Consider the following 18591-nt stretch of genomic DNA (forward strand, 5'->3'; position numbering starts at 1 on the left):
GATACCACCTGTCACTCCAGCTTTGGTGAAGCTCAGTGGTGCAGTTAAGGAATGGTCTTATTCCACACACACACACACACACACACACACACACACACACACACACATACAGTGGAGGCTGGTGGCTCTGATGTCAGTGGGGCAGTGAATCCGTTCCGGGTTCCAGTCAGAACTCTAAAGGAGCTATCCAACCTTGGACAGCTCCTTTAGCGTTCTGACTGAAACCCAGAACGGATCCACTGCCCTACTGACATCAGAGCCAGTGGGGCAGTGGATCCGTTCTGGGTTTCAGTCTGAACTTTAAAGGAGCTGGCATCCACTCTGGCATCCGCAGCGGTTTCCCTTCTTAGAATATCGCCATGTTAGGGGTGGGGACAGTATCCCAACTGCCCTCCTTGCCAGGACTATCGTTAATAGAAAGAACCTCGACATTTCTACCCTCAACTCTTGAATGAACTGTGTGGGTTCCATGCTAAGAAAACCCCCACAGAAATCTAAATCCTTCTCAAAAGTAAAGCAAATTCTCCACCTAGAAAAGCCAAATCTACCAGACAAGTTTATGTTTCTAAGCAAGGAGCACTGAACTTTAGGCACAGGGACCAAATCCAGCACATCAGGGGTCCCAATCCAGCCCTCCAGAATTCACCAGGTGTGCACACACCCTTCCCCAGGCCCCCTCCCCCTTCCCCCACAATTGGGGGGAATCATTTGGTGGTTTCTTACTGCTTCTGCAGTTCTGCCCCATTCTAAAAGGTTGAAATGTCTCCCCTAAAGCTTAGTCTTTCTGCAGCAGGATTTTATTGTGCACCCATGACTTGCAGTAGTTTGCAGGTCCTTTACACAATGTCATCATGTTCCCTCTCTTTGCAACCATTTCCCCAGCTTTTTTTAAAAAAAGATCAAAGAAACCCTGCTATTACTTAGAAATGGAGGAATGAGACTATACCACAGTGCCACCTACTGGCTGTATAGTGGAACAGATAGAAAAGCAGAGAAAGAAAACCCCCAGGGGGAAAAAACATGTGTAAAGAAGCCCATCTTAATCCTGCAAATAATCCAGGAGCCTCGGTAAAGGTGCGGGTTAAAAGTCTCATGTAGAAAAGCAGCAAGAGCTTTAAACAAAAATATGCTGGCATTTGGGTTGTTTGGGCCTGCCCACTTTTGCCTTTGGCTCCACCCAGCCCTGGACTGCAGCCCCCGAGAGCTTCTCTGAAACAGAATTTGGCCTCCAGGTTGAAAGAGGTGCAAACACACCCACACCCTGTTGTAAATGATTCTTACTTTTCTTACTTTTTGCTTAATTCGTTTGGCCTCTGATGAACCCAGGGTGGGGTGGGGACGCAGCAAGATCACCAAGAGCATTTTCTCTTGGCCCAGGGATTCCATGTACCCAGCAACCCGCTCCACCACTCCTTGCAGCTGGAAGACCGTCCCTCTGTTAGGGACTAAACCGATACGGCTAAAACAAGGGTCCGTCTGTTTGGGCTTGTTCTCTGTCTTGATTGAACAGAAACCATCTGAGAGCCACACGGTCCCGTTTTCTATCTGAAACCACGGGGAGAAGCCATCTGGAGGTTTGGGCTGAGATGCCCTCAATATGCAGCTGACACGTGGGTCTTCCTCTCTTCAGCATCCTCGAGTCCCAGGGAGACCGGCGAAACCCTGGTCAGGTGTCTGTGGGCAGGATTGGGATGGATGAGGGCTAATCAGGTAGAGGTGAATCAGGATGCAGATGGCAGCCCTGTGGCTTGGGAAATCTGCCAATCTTGGTGGGGGAGGGGGAGGCTGAGATCTGACTCTGCCAGGTGCTCAGTCTGTGAGTGTTCCTAGACTCCGTGCTGCCTATAGAGACACAAGTGGCATCCGTTGCTCGAAGGGCATTTTACCCTCTTAGTCTGGTTGTGCAGCTGCAGCCCCGTCGAGAGAAAGCTGACTTGGGCACAAAGATACATGAAGCTACACTTTGGCCGGCCAGCCTTCCCCAACCTGGTGCCCTTCAGGTGCATTGGACTGCAACTCCCATCAGGCCAGCTGCCTAGGAATGATGGGAAGTGCAGTCCAACACATCTGGAAAGCACTCGTTTGGAGAAGGCTGAATTAGAGGATGGAACCCCTGTTTGGCTGATGCGGTTGTGTGTTTTTACCAGACTCAAGTTCTTGGGATGGGGGTGGGGGGGTTGTTAATAAAGGAAAACAAATAAAGAAGCAAACATTTGTGTGCCTGTGTTTTTCAAAATTTCCCCCTGACTTGCAGTGAGCCACACACCAAGAATTGCAAGGGGGGGGGGGAGAGAGAGAGAGAGAGAGGATATGGGGGCCACCAGCATCTGACACTGATTTCCAACTCCGTTTATTAGAAAATTGCAGACACGGTTTAGAAAAACAGAAAGAGCTTCATAGAAAAACGGGGGCCCACAAGTGAGTCCAGTAGAAACGGTGCCAGAAGAGACATGAGTGGAAGGGACCCCGACAAACACAAGAGCCCCCTCCCTGCAGGCAAGGTGTGAATGAGAGTCTGGGGGTGCCAACCCACCCCTCCCCCCTGTGGCTGGCAGCACCATCATGGCAAGAGAGTTGAGGAATGGTGCAGGGTCCAGAGATTCGACCTGAAAGAGAAAGAAAAGGAGACTTTAGGTTCCTTGAAGCACTGAAATTCAGGGTTCACGTTAAATGAGCTGAAATGCAGAATGTTTTGGGATAGGTAGAATTCCGCCCCAGCAAGAATCTGGGCTAGAACAGGGATAGAGTGAAGCAGGGCTTTTGCTGTGGTGGCCCCCAAAGCTTTGCAATGTCCTGCCTTGTACGTGCAAGCAGGAGCCCATCTCTGACTGTTGGCCATAAGCATTACCAGGCTTTCTCTTCTCTTGGAAGGCAGGCACTGGGTCGACTTACTGTGTAATCCTATGCATGCCTGCCCAGAAGAAATGCACCAACGAAAACCCCACTTGGGCACTATGACGGTGGAACTGCAGATCACACATCTGGCCTGTGGGCATTTCCCAGGCACAGAGAGAGTTTTGTACTACCTTACAATGGCTCAAGAGTTGCAGCTGCCCGAGGCAGATTATAGCAATGCAGCTTGTCCAGAATTACATCGCAGAGTTAAACCATGGAATTCACTTCCACGAGATGTAGCGATGGCCACCAGCTAGGATTGGACAAATTCCTAGTAGAGAAGGCTATTATTGGCTACTAGTCCTGATGGCTATATGCTACCTCCAGTATGAGAGGCCGTATGCCTATCCCTGCACCTGTTGCTACTGCATTCCTGTCCTGCTTGTGGATTTCCTGTGGGCAGCTCTGGTTGGCCATCCAGCCTCAGGGCTCTTCTGATGTTCTTTTGTAAAACGAGGCCCAAACTCACCTCCTGCTTCTTGCTGTGGCCCCTCCTGGCAGTCCAGGCTCAGCCCTCCCAGTGGGCCCAATCCGGCACAGGGAGGCAGGTTTTGCTCCTGCTGCTGGCCCACTGCAGTGAGAGGCCAGGAGGTCAGAGGGATGCCCAGGAGGGGTCAGCTGCAGGTCCCAGCAAACACACCAATCTAAGGAAGTAAAGGGAGAAAAGGGATGGTTTTAACCACTTTAAGTGCTGGGGTTGCAGTCTGCCCAGGAGTCCTTTCCAAGTGCGTCAGACTGGTTATAGTTACTCGTTGGTGAGGAAAATGCACTCAGTGTCCTTTGAGGCTCACAGAGAAAGCTGGCAGCTTCTAATGGCAGCCAGAACAAGGAAAGAGGGGTGGGGGGGAACCCAGGACCTTGGATAGCTCCAAATGAGTCCTGCTGGCTGGAACTCTCTCCTACTGCAACAATAGGAGGATGTTGTCTCAGCAGAGACCTAATGCCACCTGAAGCCTTATGAAGGCTGGTGGGACTTGTAGTGTGGTCTGCTCTGCACATCCTGGAGGAGCTGACAGGACTGTTAAAAGATGGTTGCCTGATTTTGTAGCCTGAGGCTTCTGTGAAGCTGAGGAGATGGAGGTTCTGCTGGGACTCATCCTCTGCAGAGTCCCCAGCAGAGGACAATGGCAGCGCTGTGTCCTCTGGCCGGGGGGGGGGGGGGCTCAATAAGGCACTGACTGCCCTTCCCCCCAAAAAGCAGACTGTGCCTTGTCCATAACGGAAATCCTCAGCTGCACACTGGAAGGTCCAAGGGCTGGGTGTCATGACACTCAGCACATGCCCAGAGGTGTTCTCCCTATTATTACCTATTCCAGAGCTTAGCCCTGGCCTTCAAGCCAGTTTTTTTCTGGCCAGTGTTGAAAACCTCTTCCCAGCTAAACACCACGCAATGCAATCATTGATAGTACAATTCTACCATCCTCATCAGGTTCCCCCTCCATGACTTCTCCTCCTTTTACCACCAAGTTCTGCAAATCCAAATGGCACTTTTGCAGGGGTTGCCAACGTTCCCCCTGATCCCTGCTCCTGTGCCTTTTGCAGCAATCTGGCACTCGGAAATTCAACTGGTGACACTTTCCTGCCTAACTGCTCCTTGCTGGGCTGCTGATAAAGAGCAAGGCCAGAAAAACGAATGGCAACTCTAGCCACGTCCCTTTAGCTGCAGGCTGATAAGCAGCAATTAAGCAAGTGGGGCTTTTTTAGGGGCGGATTGGGGGGGGGTGTTTCCTGGCATGATGATAAAACATGCTCTTCAACCGTTGACATGCTTATAATAGCCCTATTCTTGCCTCCCTTGACTAAGACACATGGCTGGAAACTTCTCACTGCCTGCTGGAGTCATTACTCTGTAATACCTTGTCTTCCACTCCTTTAAAAGCCAAGAGGCTGATTGGTCACAGTGTTAAATATATGCTAGGAAAAGATAATTGTCCTACAATACATTATCAGCAGTTCAAAACAGCAGCTGCACACTACATGGTGCCTTAGTGCTTGTTCGTGAGCATGCATTTACCTGTGCGTGCGCCTGAGACATTATGCAAACATTTCCCACTCAGAGATTCCATTTCTACGGACCCTGCGAAGGGAGCACAGCCCCAACGGATGTCAAAGACCAGGAACTCAACCTGCTGCAATTTTTTAAAGGCAAATATCTCTAGACACACAATAAAGAGTGTGATTTGTCCCCCAAAAATGTGGTGTGTTCCCAGTAAAGAAGGGCATTTGGAGCACATGACAAAATGAGGTGGGGGGCAGGAGATTCAGCTGCTACATTTCTGCACATCCGGATGTTTTTAAAAAGCCAGGACAGCCTTCCCCAACCTGGGGCCCTCCAGATGCATTGGAATGCAATTCCCATAATCCCACAACAAGCTTGGGTGTTGCAATCTAACACATCTGGAGGGCACCAGGTTGAGGAAGGCTGGTGTAGAAGACGGCCATCAAGACATCCCTATCAAGAACAGGAAAAGAGTTCCTCTCTCCTTCAAGCCCAGACTTGTGCTCTTTTTTGAGATTATCTGCAAGGGGAAGTGGAAGAGAGTCTCACCCTTTGGGGTTCCAGTGTAGCCTTGCTTTATTCCCACTGTGGGGGGCCCCCCAATGGAGCTCAGATCTTGACATCGGTCCATTCGCTGCCATTCTTCCTCTCACCAGCAGGTGGCATCTGCTGGGGATCTGCACAGAACCAATACAATGGGGGGGATCAGGTACGAGCAGCCAACCAGATGTAGGATCTCGGCGCTCCCCCCTCCACCCACCCCCACCCACCCCACAGACACTCCTGTTCCTACTCTAAGAGGTAGACAACAGACGTTCTGCAGTTGCAGCTATGGCAGTCCAGTAAAGAAAGAAAGGACACTTATTTAGAGTGACCCTATGGAAAGGAGGACTGGGCTCCTGTATTTTTAACAGTTGCATAGAAAAGGGAATTTCAGCAGGTGCCATTTGTATATATGGAGAACTGGTGAAATTCCCTCTTCACATCAACACTTAAAGCTGCAGGAGCTGACAGCCGTCTGTCAGGGATGCTTTAGGGTGGATTCCTGCGTTGAGCAGGGGGTTGGACACGATGGCCTTATAGGCCCCTTCCAACTCTTCTATGATTCTAGAGTGACCATTTTAAAAGAGGGCAGGGCAACTGCAGCTTTAACTGTGGTGATGAAGAGGAAATTTCACCAGGTTCCCCATATATACAAACGACACCTGCAGAAATTCCCTTTCTGTTAAAGATACAGGAGCCCTGTCCTCCTTTTCATAGGGTCACCCTAACTTATTGAATCTCTTCTTCCTTTATAGCTATTAAAGATACAGGAGTTTTCTTCAAACCAGCAAGCAGCTCTGCCTTTGCTATACTCCACGTCTACATCAAGTTTCTAGTCCTTAAAGCCCTCCACCTTTCTACTGCTGGAGACAAGGGAGAAGATACTACCAGCAGCAGAAAGGTGGAGGGCCTTCAGGACTAGAAATGTGATGTGGACATGGATCACAGCACAGGAGTTAACCTGGGGCAGATCCACACAGAGGCTTTGGGATGCCCCAAAATCGATGATGTACACCCTACCTTAACCGTTCCAAGAAGAGGAGGAGGAGGAGGCCCCACATCGCCCCTCGCGGGGACGGGATGAAGAGTTGCCGCACCCGGCAGCTTCGCCGGGGAATCAGCTGCCGCCCACCTACCCACCGGCCTCCTTTTGCCAGCGAAAGAGCCACCCGGGTCATAAAGCTCCGCCGAGCTCTCCGACCCGGGTGGGCCCGGGTGGCTCTTTCGCCGGCAACAGGAGGCCAGCGGGTAGGTGGGTGGCAGCTGATTCCCCGGCGAAGCCGCCGGGTGCGGCAACTCTTCATCCCGTCCCCGCGAGGGGCAATGCAGGGCCGTCTCCTCCTCTTGTTGGAACGGTTAAGGTAGGGTGTACATCATCGATTTCGGGGCGCCCTAAAGCGCCTTCAGGGTGTCCCGAAGCCTCTGTGTGGATCTGCCCTCAGTCATTCCGACCAATTCCAATTTCCATTACACTGGAATCAGCCAAGGCACATCACTACGCTGCTTCTAAAATTTCAGCACAAAGGCGAAATTGCCATACCATCCTTAACCCACTCCCCAGCCCAGGAAAAGGAGGGGCATCTCCCCGGAAACAGAAATGAAAACATCTGAAATGTCACCAAAAGTTCCGCTTTCAGTTTTTGAATGTGAAATTTTAAGTTTGAATTTTAAACATATATACTATATATAATATATATCAAAAAATTGTCTGGCTTAGACTTCTGCACATCTCTTGATTATAAATCTTGTAAATTGTCAATACTGAAACTCAAAAGGCCGTTGTAGACCAGCCATCAAATGCTATCAAACATCCAAAAAATGAAATCAAATATCATTGACAGTCAAATACAGCCCTCAAACTCTGGGTGAATATTCTCCATTTCCACCACCTGGGTGATGGAAAAGATGGGGGAGGGGCCCCTCTGCCCCTTCTCCTCCTTTATCTAACGCTTCAAGCCTGTTGCCTTGGGGCCATTGTAAGGAAGCAATGAGAGGATTGGCAACCGGGGCCAAATTTTGGCCAGAGGCTGTTAGTTGCTGACCTCTAGTGCAGAGAGGGGTTGATTCAGTTCCTTAGTCATGACAGTATCGTTGTCTACATGTAATTTTCTCCAACACAGACAACCTAGTTGCCTCTTCCTTCCTCGCTTGGAACTGCCACTCCCCGGCCCATGATCCTTTGCAAACTCTGGGATGCTTCCCCCACTCCCCCTTTACCTTGCTCTTCTGCTCTGGAGGACTCCGTTCCCGGCCCGGAACAATTGCTATGGAGGTCTACATTAGTCCGTGACCACCTCCTCCTTCGGGGAGATGGGGCCTCCTCAACCCCCGGATCCGAGGGGTGGGCCCGCGAGCCTTTCTCACAGTCCTTGCTCAGCGCAAGGACACTGCAGTCCCTCCTCACCCTGGCTGCTGCGGAGCTGTCCACAACCCACCCCTCTGGTTTGGAGGCCGAGCAGGGCAACGTGGTGGCCGACGGAGGCTGGCTCCCGTTGGTCTGTGAATAGACATTGCTGACTTTGGCTTTCTTGTGCTCGTCTTGACCGCTGTAGACCTTGTACCGGATCATGAGGATGATGATGAAGACCAGGACGGAGGCCACGATGATGCCCCCGATGATGATGATCATGGTGCCCCCCAGGAACTGGGTGTGGAGCGAGTGGCACTGCGGGGCGTCCTGGGGCGTGCTGAACTGGACGCAGCCCAGGCTCCGCGTAGCTGTGAGGGAAGTCACGCCGTCATCATAGACTGCCAAGACGCACAAGTTATAGTCCCGTCCGGAGGCCAAGTCCTTCACCAAGAAGCCTTTGCTGGATGGAGGGATCATCCTAAGAAGGAGAAGGAAACAGGAAATAGCACTGTGGATCTCTGAAACAGCCCTTCCACCAAGCCAGGCCTTTAGTCCAATTTGCCCAGTACAGTCTCTACAGGAGGGGTATTGAACCTCTTTGAGCCTGTGGCCAAATTTAATTCCAGAGGAGCTCTCCAGAGGCACGTATCAGTAGTAGGGTGACCCTATGGAAAGGAGAACAGGGCATCTGTATCTTTAACAGTTGTATAGCAAAGGGAATTTCAGCAGGTGTCATTGGTATGCATGCAGCACCTGGTGAAACCCCCTCCTCATCACAACAGTTAAAGCTCTAGAGTGACCAGATACAAAAGAGGGCAGCTTTAACTGTTGTGATGAAGAGGGAATTTCACCAGGTGCTGCATGCATTCCAATGACACCTGCTGAAATGCCCTTTTCTACATAACTGTTAAAGCTACAAGAGCCCTGTCCTCCTTTCCAAATGGTCACCCTAATCAGTAGGGTTACGACCAAAGGCAAAGGGGTAGTGGGGGGAAACTAGAGTGACCCTATGGAAAGGAGGACAGGGCTCCTGTATCTTTAACAGTTGTATTGAAAAAGAAATTTCAGCAGGTGTCATTTGTATATATGGGGAACCTGGTGAAATTCCCTCTTCATCACAACAGTTAAAGCTGCAGGTGCCCTGCCTTCTTTTAAATCTGGTCACCCTAGTATAGCTCCTGCAGCTTTAGCTGCTGTGATGAAGAGGGCATTTCACCAGGTTCTCTCTATAGACAAATGACACCTGCTGAAATTCCCTTTTCTATGCAACTGTTAAAGATACAGGAGCCTGGTCCTCCTTTTCGTATGGTCACCCTAGGGAAACACCAGCATATTTTACCTTAAAGCCTTTTCAAATGGGGGAAAACCATACAGGGAGCCAGGAAACCACAAAAGAGATTGGTGGTCAGGTGAAAGGAGGTGGGGCCAGGCGAAAGGGGTGTTGCCATCTGGCAAATCTCAGAGGGCCAGACGGGGGACCTCAAGTGGCCCACAGGCCTGAGGTTCAGCAACCCTGCTCTACACTGACTCCTCACTGGGACTTAAGTTAGTCATGACTGGGTTCCAGAGGGTCTACGCTAGGGATAACTAAATTGGAATCCAACAAAAACTGAATTTGACATTCAGCAAATTAATTTCTGTGTCACTCTTAATCTTGATCTCACGGTTTATCATGCACAGAGAATTTTTAATATGCTTATAGATTGGGGGTAAAGACACTGTGGCAGCATTAGAAATAAACTCATCCTGTCTTGCAAGTACACCTAGGAAAGGTAGTAGCCCACAGAAATAAACAGCCCGACCTGCCCAGTCAGATTCTGTGTTAGTCACATGGCTAGCCCGAAAGACAACACCCCACTAATTCTGCTCCAGTTGACAAAGGCTTCTGTGCCTCATCGCCTCAGGCTTCTTAGCTCATCAGGTAGGCACTAGCCTGTACTAGTTTATACTGTCCACACGGGATCCACTTTGTACATGTTCAGAGGGTTTTTTTAGGGCTTGGGTCTTGGCACTGAAAACATGATCCTGGGACTAAACCATCAGTTCTATGTCTCAAATTGTGCCCATGACCTGCTATTTGGGGGGGGGGGGACACATGCCACTAAAGTCAGAAACGAAATACTTTCAAACACACACACACGCCTTATCCCTGTTTCCATACTGCCCCTTTTGAATTAGAGCAATACAAGGCCAGTGCAAGAGTCCAGGAACTCAGAAGGCCACAATTGTATGATAGGACCTGAAATACGTGTGCCCCCAAAATGCTGACTGTATTCCAGCGGACGCCAGGCCAGGCCTCTCTCAGATGATGTTTGGCCAGTTGGGGACTTATGCACCTTAGGCCCCCACGTCCATCCTCAGTGACACTTTGAGGGGGGCCCTTAGGCTGCCCAGCACAGAGGGTTCAGGGAACACAAAACGCTCAATGGTGACATTTCGTCCAGTTTTGCCCTGTATTGGATTTAATGGGCTCCCTCGGCTTACACCAGCTTTGCCCCACCGGAGGCTCTCCAGCTGTGTTAGATTTCAACTCCCATCATCCCCACCCAGCTTGTAAGGCTGGCTTACACAGTCAGTCTCCCCCTCTCCCTTCTGCCTCACAAGACACGGCCTTGGGTGTGCAGCACACGCACGCACACGCACACGCTCGCTCACACACGCTGGCTCTGCTGAAGTTCCGCATTGTAAGTAGGTCACTTAACATTAGCGGTTTCTTTCCGGCCAACCAGGCAGGCTAGTTCTGGGCCAGCTGCCAGGGTGCGGGGGGCAACCCAAGGGACTTGTCCCAACAGCCTCTCTGCGTCTTTACAAATAAGAATTGCAATGCAGGAGCGCAAAGCAGGGAGCGTGGAGGAAAAAGCTAAGCAGGAGAGGAAAACAGCACAGGGGCCGGGGGTGGGGAGAGACAGAAGACGGGCTAGAATATCCACCCAAGTCTGGGCCAAGATGCCGGCTCTCCTCTGCCCTCCCTGTGAGGCCTCTGGATTCTCTCCACCGCCACCAGCTCCCTGCATGTTCCTCATCTAACAGAGACTGTATGCCTCCTGGGGCAGAGACCTTGTCAATGATCTATCCAATATAGTGTTTGTTTGTGGAATCTCTAAGCTGCCCTTCATCAAAAAGGTCCCTGGGGAAGTTTACAGAAATGTTTCAGTAAAAACATAAAATGCAATCAGCATTTAAAAAAAACCAACGAGCAGAATAAAAACAATAATTAAAACAGCAGTTTGAGAGGACTTACCAGTATGAAATACAGGAAGTTTGTTACAGCTCCCCCCAAACTGGCATTCCCCAGTTTTGTTGGACTGCAATTCCTGTTGGCTGTGTTGACTGGGGATGATGGGAATTGTATTCCAATACATCTGGAGGGTGCCAAATTGTGGGAGGCTGCATTACACCCTCTTTGTAAACCGCCCAGATAGCTTCAGCTATGGGTCGGTATATAAATGTAATACAAATAAAATAAATAAATAAAAGTGACTGATTTCAGAGTAAGGCATCGGGAGGTACAGATTTTGTTAAATTCATTCCATTGTTTTTCCTGGATTGTCGGGCACCTTTTATTCCATCATCCACTCATTGGCGGAATCATTTTTTTTCTCAATTTCCCAAACTTGCATTCATGTTGGAAAGTGCGCACCTGCGCAAATGTGCACGTCCAAAAATATGTATTTGCACAAATACGCAAATCCCCCCCCAAAAAAGGTGCAGTTTCACACTTTAGCCTATGGAAGGAAATCTGTATTTTCAATCAGCAATCCCCCCCCCATTTTTCATATTTTTGCATGACTAAATTTGTGTACAATTCTGGAAAGTTTTGTGGGGATTAGAGACGGAGCAGGCTCTAATACTCCTCTTCTTACTCCAACCCACAAGGCGTGCATCAAGGCACAGCCCCTATCTTGCAATTGTTATTCAAAGGTAGACTGCATCTGTACATGGAGGCTCTATGTTGTTCTCATGAGTTACAGCTATCCACAGCTCTACCTGTTCTCCATGAATTTGTCTAGTCCCCCATGAAAACCATCTGAGGGTGCAACCCTAGGCATGTTAAGACAAAAGAAGTTCTACAATTCCCAGCATTTCCAAGCTTGTTGGGAATTGTAGGGCTTTTTCTGTCTAAACATGTCTAGGATTCCGCTCTGAGTCACTGGCCATTCCCACAACATCCCATGATAGCAAATTGCATATTTAACAATGAACTAGGTGAGGAATACTTCCTTTTGTCTGTCCCGAATCTCCCACAATTCAGCTACATTGAATGTCTCCAGATTCTAGTGTTAAGAGAGAAAGACAGAGACAAAGAAACATCTCTCGGCCTGCTTTTCTCTAGAGCTGTATAATTTGATAATTTGATAAACCTCTGTTGCGCCTGCATGCCTGTGAGTCCCCTCCATATTGATATAGACTTCCCTTGTAGAGACCACAGATAAGGACATCCTATTTCAATTTATTTGGGCTGTGTTATTATCAATACAGATCATGGCTGCTGTTATCTCGACTTTGATATACTTTTCTCTGCTATCTTACTTTGTCTTAGTACAGTATTTTCCCCCAGCTACATTTACTACCTTTTAACCTTTATTTGTACGATGCTGTGTTTTTTAACTTCATCACTGTACATCACCTCCCCCTTGAATCCTTTGCAGAAAGATTGGCTATAAGTCAGTCCAGGTAAAAAGCATAGGCAGAGTCAGACCAGGCTGAAAAAGGAATGGTTGGAGTGGGCACAATGTGAGCCTGGGACAGCCCAGAGCTATTGGACTACAGGGCCCATCATTCGTGACTACTTTGGGAGGGGGAGGGATGCCTTCCAGAGATCTTCACTGGTGCTGTGTGTGTGTGTGTGTGTGTGTGTACTCAGCACTAGAAGAAGAACAACAATAATAAGACCCACTCAAAATTCCTTGCCGAGTTAACCTAAATTCAGTAAGAAGATGCAGCTGGTTACAGGGACCTGAATAAAATCATGCAAATCACCTGCATGCTTCCTTCTGCTTTGCATGAATTAACTTTCCTTCTGTTTTTCCAAGTTTGCATACTTGATTCAGCTTCTCAGGTAGTGGAGGAGGAACAAAGAGTGAGGCAGGTCATGAAGAAGCATTATGCAACGCCTCCAGATTGTGAGATTTCACTGTCAAACCTATCTTTGCCACCATAAGGCCTAGAAACTTGGTTTTGAAAGAAAACAGGAAGGCTGAGATCCTTAGGAAAATGCAGTGCGTGCCCTGTGCCACATGCTGCTGTGTGTTTTTCTGCATTCCCAGAGACTCACAGCACACCCTCAAGCTCTGTTCACAGCTCTTTGTACGATATTTAACTGCAGACCTAAACCAAATATTCCTCCTCCCAGCCACGCAGCCCTTCCTTCCAGCCTGCCCGTCTCCTCCGGCAAGGATAAGGCAGCCGAATACGAAGATATATTTGAGATGAAAAGGGCCCCCACGCCCCCACTCTAAGTTCCCACTGATCGCGGCACAATTCCTTCGCTCCGGCAGATTATAAATTATTCTCCTGCCATCTCTGGAGGGGAGAATTTCAGGAGGTAAAACGGCTACTTTATCTGAGGCCTACTTCAAAAGGCCAGGAGCCGATCGTCCAAAGTATTATGGGTAATCATCACTCATTCGCAGGCGCTGCCTATAGCGTCAAGGTGAAATCGCCCTGTAAAGGGGGATGAACTGCTGGCTTGCAGAGCTGTGGGAACTTTTCTAGACTACTAGTGATACCCACAAGCACACAGCAACTTCTGAACTCCAGGGGCTGGGTGTCCTACTTTATGTAGAATGGTTCTCCATTTGAAAGCACACTCCTCTTTTTGAAAGCATCCTCTACTGAAAGGCTGTCCAGGCAAAGTCTGATTTAAATAGGGTGACCATATAAAAAGGAGGACAGGGCTCCTGTATCTTTAACAGTTGTATTGAAAAAGGAATTACAGCAGGTGTCATTTGTATATATGGGGAACCTGGGGAAATTCCCTCTTCATCACAAAGCTGCAGGTGCCCTGCCCTCTTTTAAAGCTGGTCACTCTAGTATAGCTCCTGCACTTTTAACTGTTGTGATGAAGAGGGAATTTCTCCAGGTTCCCCATATATACAAATGACACCTGCTGAAATTCCCTTTTCTATGCAACTGTTAAAGATACAGGAGCCCTGTCCTCCTTTTCATGTGGTCACCCTAGATTTGAAGATAAAAGAACCCTAAGGGAAGAGAGCAGGCAGCCGCTGGACAGTCAGCACCCTGGACAGCAGCAGGCAAAGGTTTCGCCTGCTTACAGCATTGCCGGTTAGGGTGAGATGTATTATTTCCATTTAAGTGCTCATCGTTATTTCTAAATTTGATTCTATACATATAGATTAACATAGACACCTTTTATGCAACTCTGTGTCCTCTTTTGTTGTGATGTGTTTCCTGTTTGAGACCAATGCGTAACTCTGTGGCAGAGGGGCTGCTTTTTGTTCTCCTATATTACATTAGAACGGCCTTCCCCAAACTGGCTCCCGTCTGGGTGGAAGTGAAGTAAAAGAACAAGGGATGAGGGATGGGTGGAGAGAAAAAGAGGAAGCAGTCAGGATGGAAAAGCCGCCGAGCAGTACGGCTAGATGCCATCTTGACAGTGCATCTGGAGTGCAGGAGGTGTTCTGTAGACTTCATGAGATATCAGCCTGTGTTACTTGCAAAAGGGATTTCAGGTTGCCCTGAGGGCAGTGGGGACAGCAGCGAAGCAAGGATGGTTGTTCTGCCATTGCTGTCACTAACAGATACTTGGATCCGTCTCCAGCAGTTAGCAGAACACAACCAGGTCTCCTGTGAGACAGAGAGCAGAAGCCAAGAGAAGTGATGTAGTCTTTTTAGGTGGTGTGCTAGGTCATAGGGAAGCCAAGTGTCCTACTTTACACAGGACAGTCCTCTATTTTAGAGAGCCGACAGGGGACAGACTTCTATCTGGAGGTGTCTCTTCCAAGTCTGGTTTAAAGTCAAAGAACCGTCAGGAGGGAGAGGAAAGAAAGTTGCCCATCAGCAGTGGACAGCAACAGAATGTGCAGGCATGCTGGCCATCTCATCAGTCTTCCCCACTACAGTGAGATATATTGCATTGCTTTTTAAATTCCGGTTATTTCTAAATGTGTACCTCTACACATACATTTGCATAGGTCAATGTTATGAAAACTGGCACTCTCTATTGTCCTCTTCTTCAATGACATATCAGTGGCCCACTCTAGTGGTCAAAGCTGACAGGAACTAGAAGTCCCATGACACGTCATGTCCATTCAAGAACCACCTATCATTCCAACCGCTGACCTGAGAATGAAACCCCTCACAAGGCACAACATCTGGCCAAAGACCCAAAAGACCCCTCACAAACTGCCATTTTGGAAGCTGAAGAAACTCACCTGTACACTAAGGTGTCATCGGAGGAACTGTTGTATTGGATCTGGTACATCCGTATGCCAGGGACATGCCACTGTGGGTACCAATGGATCAGCACCGAGGAGGCAGATGCTTCCGAAGCTACGACGCCCTTGTCCTGAGAGCCCCCTGTTTCATTGGCACCGGGAGGAAGGATGGCCTTGGCTGAGGTAAGGATGTCAGAAGGCCCCGCGGCCTCAGGCACCTTGGGGGCAGTGCTGTTGGAGAGGTGAGGCAACGGGTTGACCACCAGCTCAATGGAGGTGGTGGCTTCTCCAGCAGCGTTGGAAGCAATGCACGTAAAGGCTCCGGTGTCTTGGACGGTGGCAATAAGGATCTCCAGGGTGCCGTTGTCATAAGAGATTGTCCGCGAAGTGTTGGCTACCACTTTGCCTTCTGGAGAGACCCAGTGGATAGAGGGCTCTGGGTCACCCACTCCGCGGCAGCGAAGGACCGCCCCTTCCCCCTCTGTCACCACCAGCCGCCCCGTGTGGCGAGTGATAACTGGAGGTTCACAAATGAATTCCTCCTCAGGGATAGTCCAGAAGTATTTCCCTAGAAGGTCCTGCGGAGAGGCACAGGTCTCCAAGTCATCTTCTCTGGTGAGCCTCCGTAGCCACAACAACTCACAATTGCAGTGCAGTGGATTCCCCCCAAAACTAAGGACCAGCGAGGAAAGCGGGGAGCCTTTCGACTTGGCGTAGACAGGGATGCGGAGGAAGAGCGGGTCGGGCGGGATCTTCTTCAGCTTGTTGGACGTCATGTCCAGGCGGGCCAGTTTGAGGAGGTTGGTGAAGACTCCCTCAGGGACGTAATCAATCAAGTTGTGATCGAGGTTGAGGGAGTTGACGTTGTTGAGACGTCGGATGGTGTCCCAAGGGACCTGCACCAGATTGTTGTAGGAGAGGTCCAAGTCCTCCAGGGTGGCCGCAAAGTCATCGAATGCTCCAGGAGAGATGTCCTGCAGCTGGTTGTTACTGAGGATGAGATGGCGCAGGTTGGGCAACCCCTTGAGCTGCTCCCCGGTGATCAAGAGGAGGCGGTTGTTGTCAAGGTGCAGGGCCCGCAGGCCGCGCAGGTCAGCAAAGGCGTAGGGCAGGATCTGGCTGATGGTGTTCCGAGACAGAGTGAGGTGCACCAGGCTGGTCATGTTGGAGAAGTCCTTCCGGCGGATGACGGTGATGAAGTTGTCCGTCAGGCGCAGCTCCACCGTGCGCCGGTCGAGCACCGTGGGGACAAAAAGGAGGCCCGTCTTGGTGCAAAGGATGGCCAAGGAGGGCGACAGGTTCTGGCACATGCAACGCTTGGGGCACACCTGAGCTCGGGCCAAGCCACTGAGCACCAGCAGCAGCCACAGCAGGAGGCGCTCCATGGTGCTGTCAGAAGGAGGCCCTGCAAAGGAAAGGGACGCCGGCAAGTTAGCAAAGACCATCACCATGGGAGCTCGTAGCCAAGACTAAAAAAGAAAAGGAAAGAACTTCAGGAGAGCCCTGCTGGCTCAGAACAAGGCACTCTGTCCTGTTCCCAAGAGCCGGCTCTCTTCAGGAAGCTCACAAGCAGATTATTATTATTATTATTATTATTATTATTATTATTATTATTATTATTTATTTATTTATTTATTTATATAGCCCCATCAATGTACATGGTGCTGTACAGAGTAAAACAGTAAATAGCGAGACCCTGCCGCATAGGCTTAAATTCTAATAAAACCATAATAAAACAATAAGGAGGGGAAGAGAAAGCAAACAGGCACTGGGTAGGGTAAAACTAACAGTATAAAGTCAGAACAAAATCAAGTTTTAAAAGCTTTAGGAAAAAGAAAAGTTTTTAGCTGAGCTTTAAAAGCTGTGGTTGAACTTGTAGTTCTCAAATGTTCTGGAAGAGAGTTCCAGGCATAAGGGGCAGCAGAAGAAAATGGACGAAGCCGAGCAAGGGAAGTAGAGACCCTTGGGCAGGCGAGAAACATGGCATCAGAGGAGTGAAGAGCATGAGCGGGGCAATAGAGAATGAAGACATCAGCTCTCTGCTTTCAGCCACTGGTATGCTGAGCTATAGTGCCTCTGAGCATGGAGGTTCATAGGCAGTAGAGGCTGGTGGCTCTATCTAAGCCCCACTGACATCGGAACATCCACCGTTCATAGGACCAGAGGAAGCCGCCTTCCCAGACCAATTGATCTCTCTAGCTCAATGTTGTCTGCACCTGCTTTCCCCAACCTGATGTCTTCCAGATGTGTTGGACTACAACTCCCAGAATCCCACAGCTGGCTGGCTGGAGACTCTGAGGGTTCTAGTCCGACACATCTGGGGGGCACCAGGTTGGAGAGAGTCGGTCTTCACTGGCTCAAATCAGCTCTCCGGGATTCCATAGAGGGCCCTTCCCCAGCCCTAGACAGAGATGCCGCTGGCGATGGAACAACAGGTTCTGCCAGCAAAGCAAGGTCTCTGCCGATGCGCTTCCAGCCCCTTTCCTCATTTCCATTTAGCGATCCTGGTTAATCACCAGTCATAGATCTCTGCTCCGTTGTGAATTTCTGTAATCCTTTGCTAAAGCTATCTAAGCTAGAGGCCATCCACACATCTTGTCAAAATGGAATCCCATCAGTTAATTATGTGCAGTGTGAAGAAATACTTCTTTTTGTCTGCCCTGAACCCGCGGTCACATCTGCTTAATAGGATGACCCCCAGGCTCTAGCATTACGAAAGAATTCCCTCTCTCCACACTATCTATAATGCTCTAAGCCTCTCTCACGACTCCACCCCCACACCCCCAAACCAATCTCTTCTCAATCACAAAGTGGATTCCAAGAGTCACACATCCCGGCTCTGCTTTTCATTCAAAACACTTCTTTATCTATGCCGACATTTTAGTCTCAGCTCGTCCAAAGAGTTTGTGACAATGCTTTTAAACATGCTATCAAGAAATGCTGGCAATTGGGCAAAACCACTGGAGACTCAGAACTCCACTGGAATGTCCATTCTTTGTGCCTTCTTTGACACAGCCCATCATGTCCCACTTTGGCAACATTCAGTCTAAGGTGGCCTCCCTCAACGTGGCCCCCTTTCATCACAATGCTCAGCGTCCCCAGCCAACATGGTTATGGGAGTTTGTTAGGGATGCATGGATTTTGTTAAATCTGATCCGTCTGTGTTTCGCGGATTGTCAGTCGTCTTTCATCCCATTGTCTGTTCAATGACAGACTTGGAATTCTTTTTAGGGATGAAGAAGAATTTCGTTCCACTTGTACAAGAGCACATTAGTGCTAATGTTCACTAGCGCAAGAGCAAATTAGCACACGCCCCTCCCAAAGTAAACAAACAAACAAACCAGTCAACAAGTCCACAGAGTTGGAAAGATTTGCCCTATTGTGTAATCCACACATTGGATTCTGAG

At 49.3% G+C, this 18591-nt stretch overlaps 1 protein-coding gene across 1 annotated transcript; it reads right to left on the reverse strand.

The window, feature by feature from the left end:
* Positions 1–5503: 5503 nt before the first annotated feature.
* LOC134407883 (leucine-rich repeat and fibronectin type III domain-containing protein 1-like protein) lies at positions 5504–16569 on the reverse strand. Its single transcript, XM_063139876.1, has 3 exons — positions 15182–16569; positions 7655–8265; positions 5504–5571 (listed from the first exon to the last, which is right to left on the reverse strand). Exons 1-3 carry the CDS (start codon positions 16567–16569, stop codon positions 5504–5506), a joined length of 2067 nt encoding a protein of 688 aa, XP_062995946.1.
* Between the last annotated feature and the right edge of the window lie 2022 nt (positions 16570–18591).

This window comes from Elgaria multicarinata, chromosome 13 (genome assembly GCF_023053635.1).
Source record: "Elgaria multicarinata webbii isolate HBS135686 ecotype San Diego chromosome 13, rElgMul1.1.pri, whole genome shotgun sequence".
NCBI lineage: Eukaryota > Metazoa > Chordata > Lepidosauria > Squamata > Anguidae > Elgaria > Elgaria multicarinata.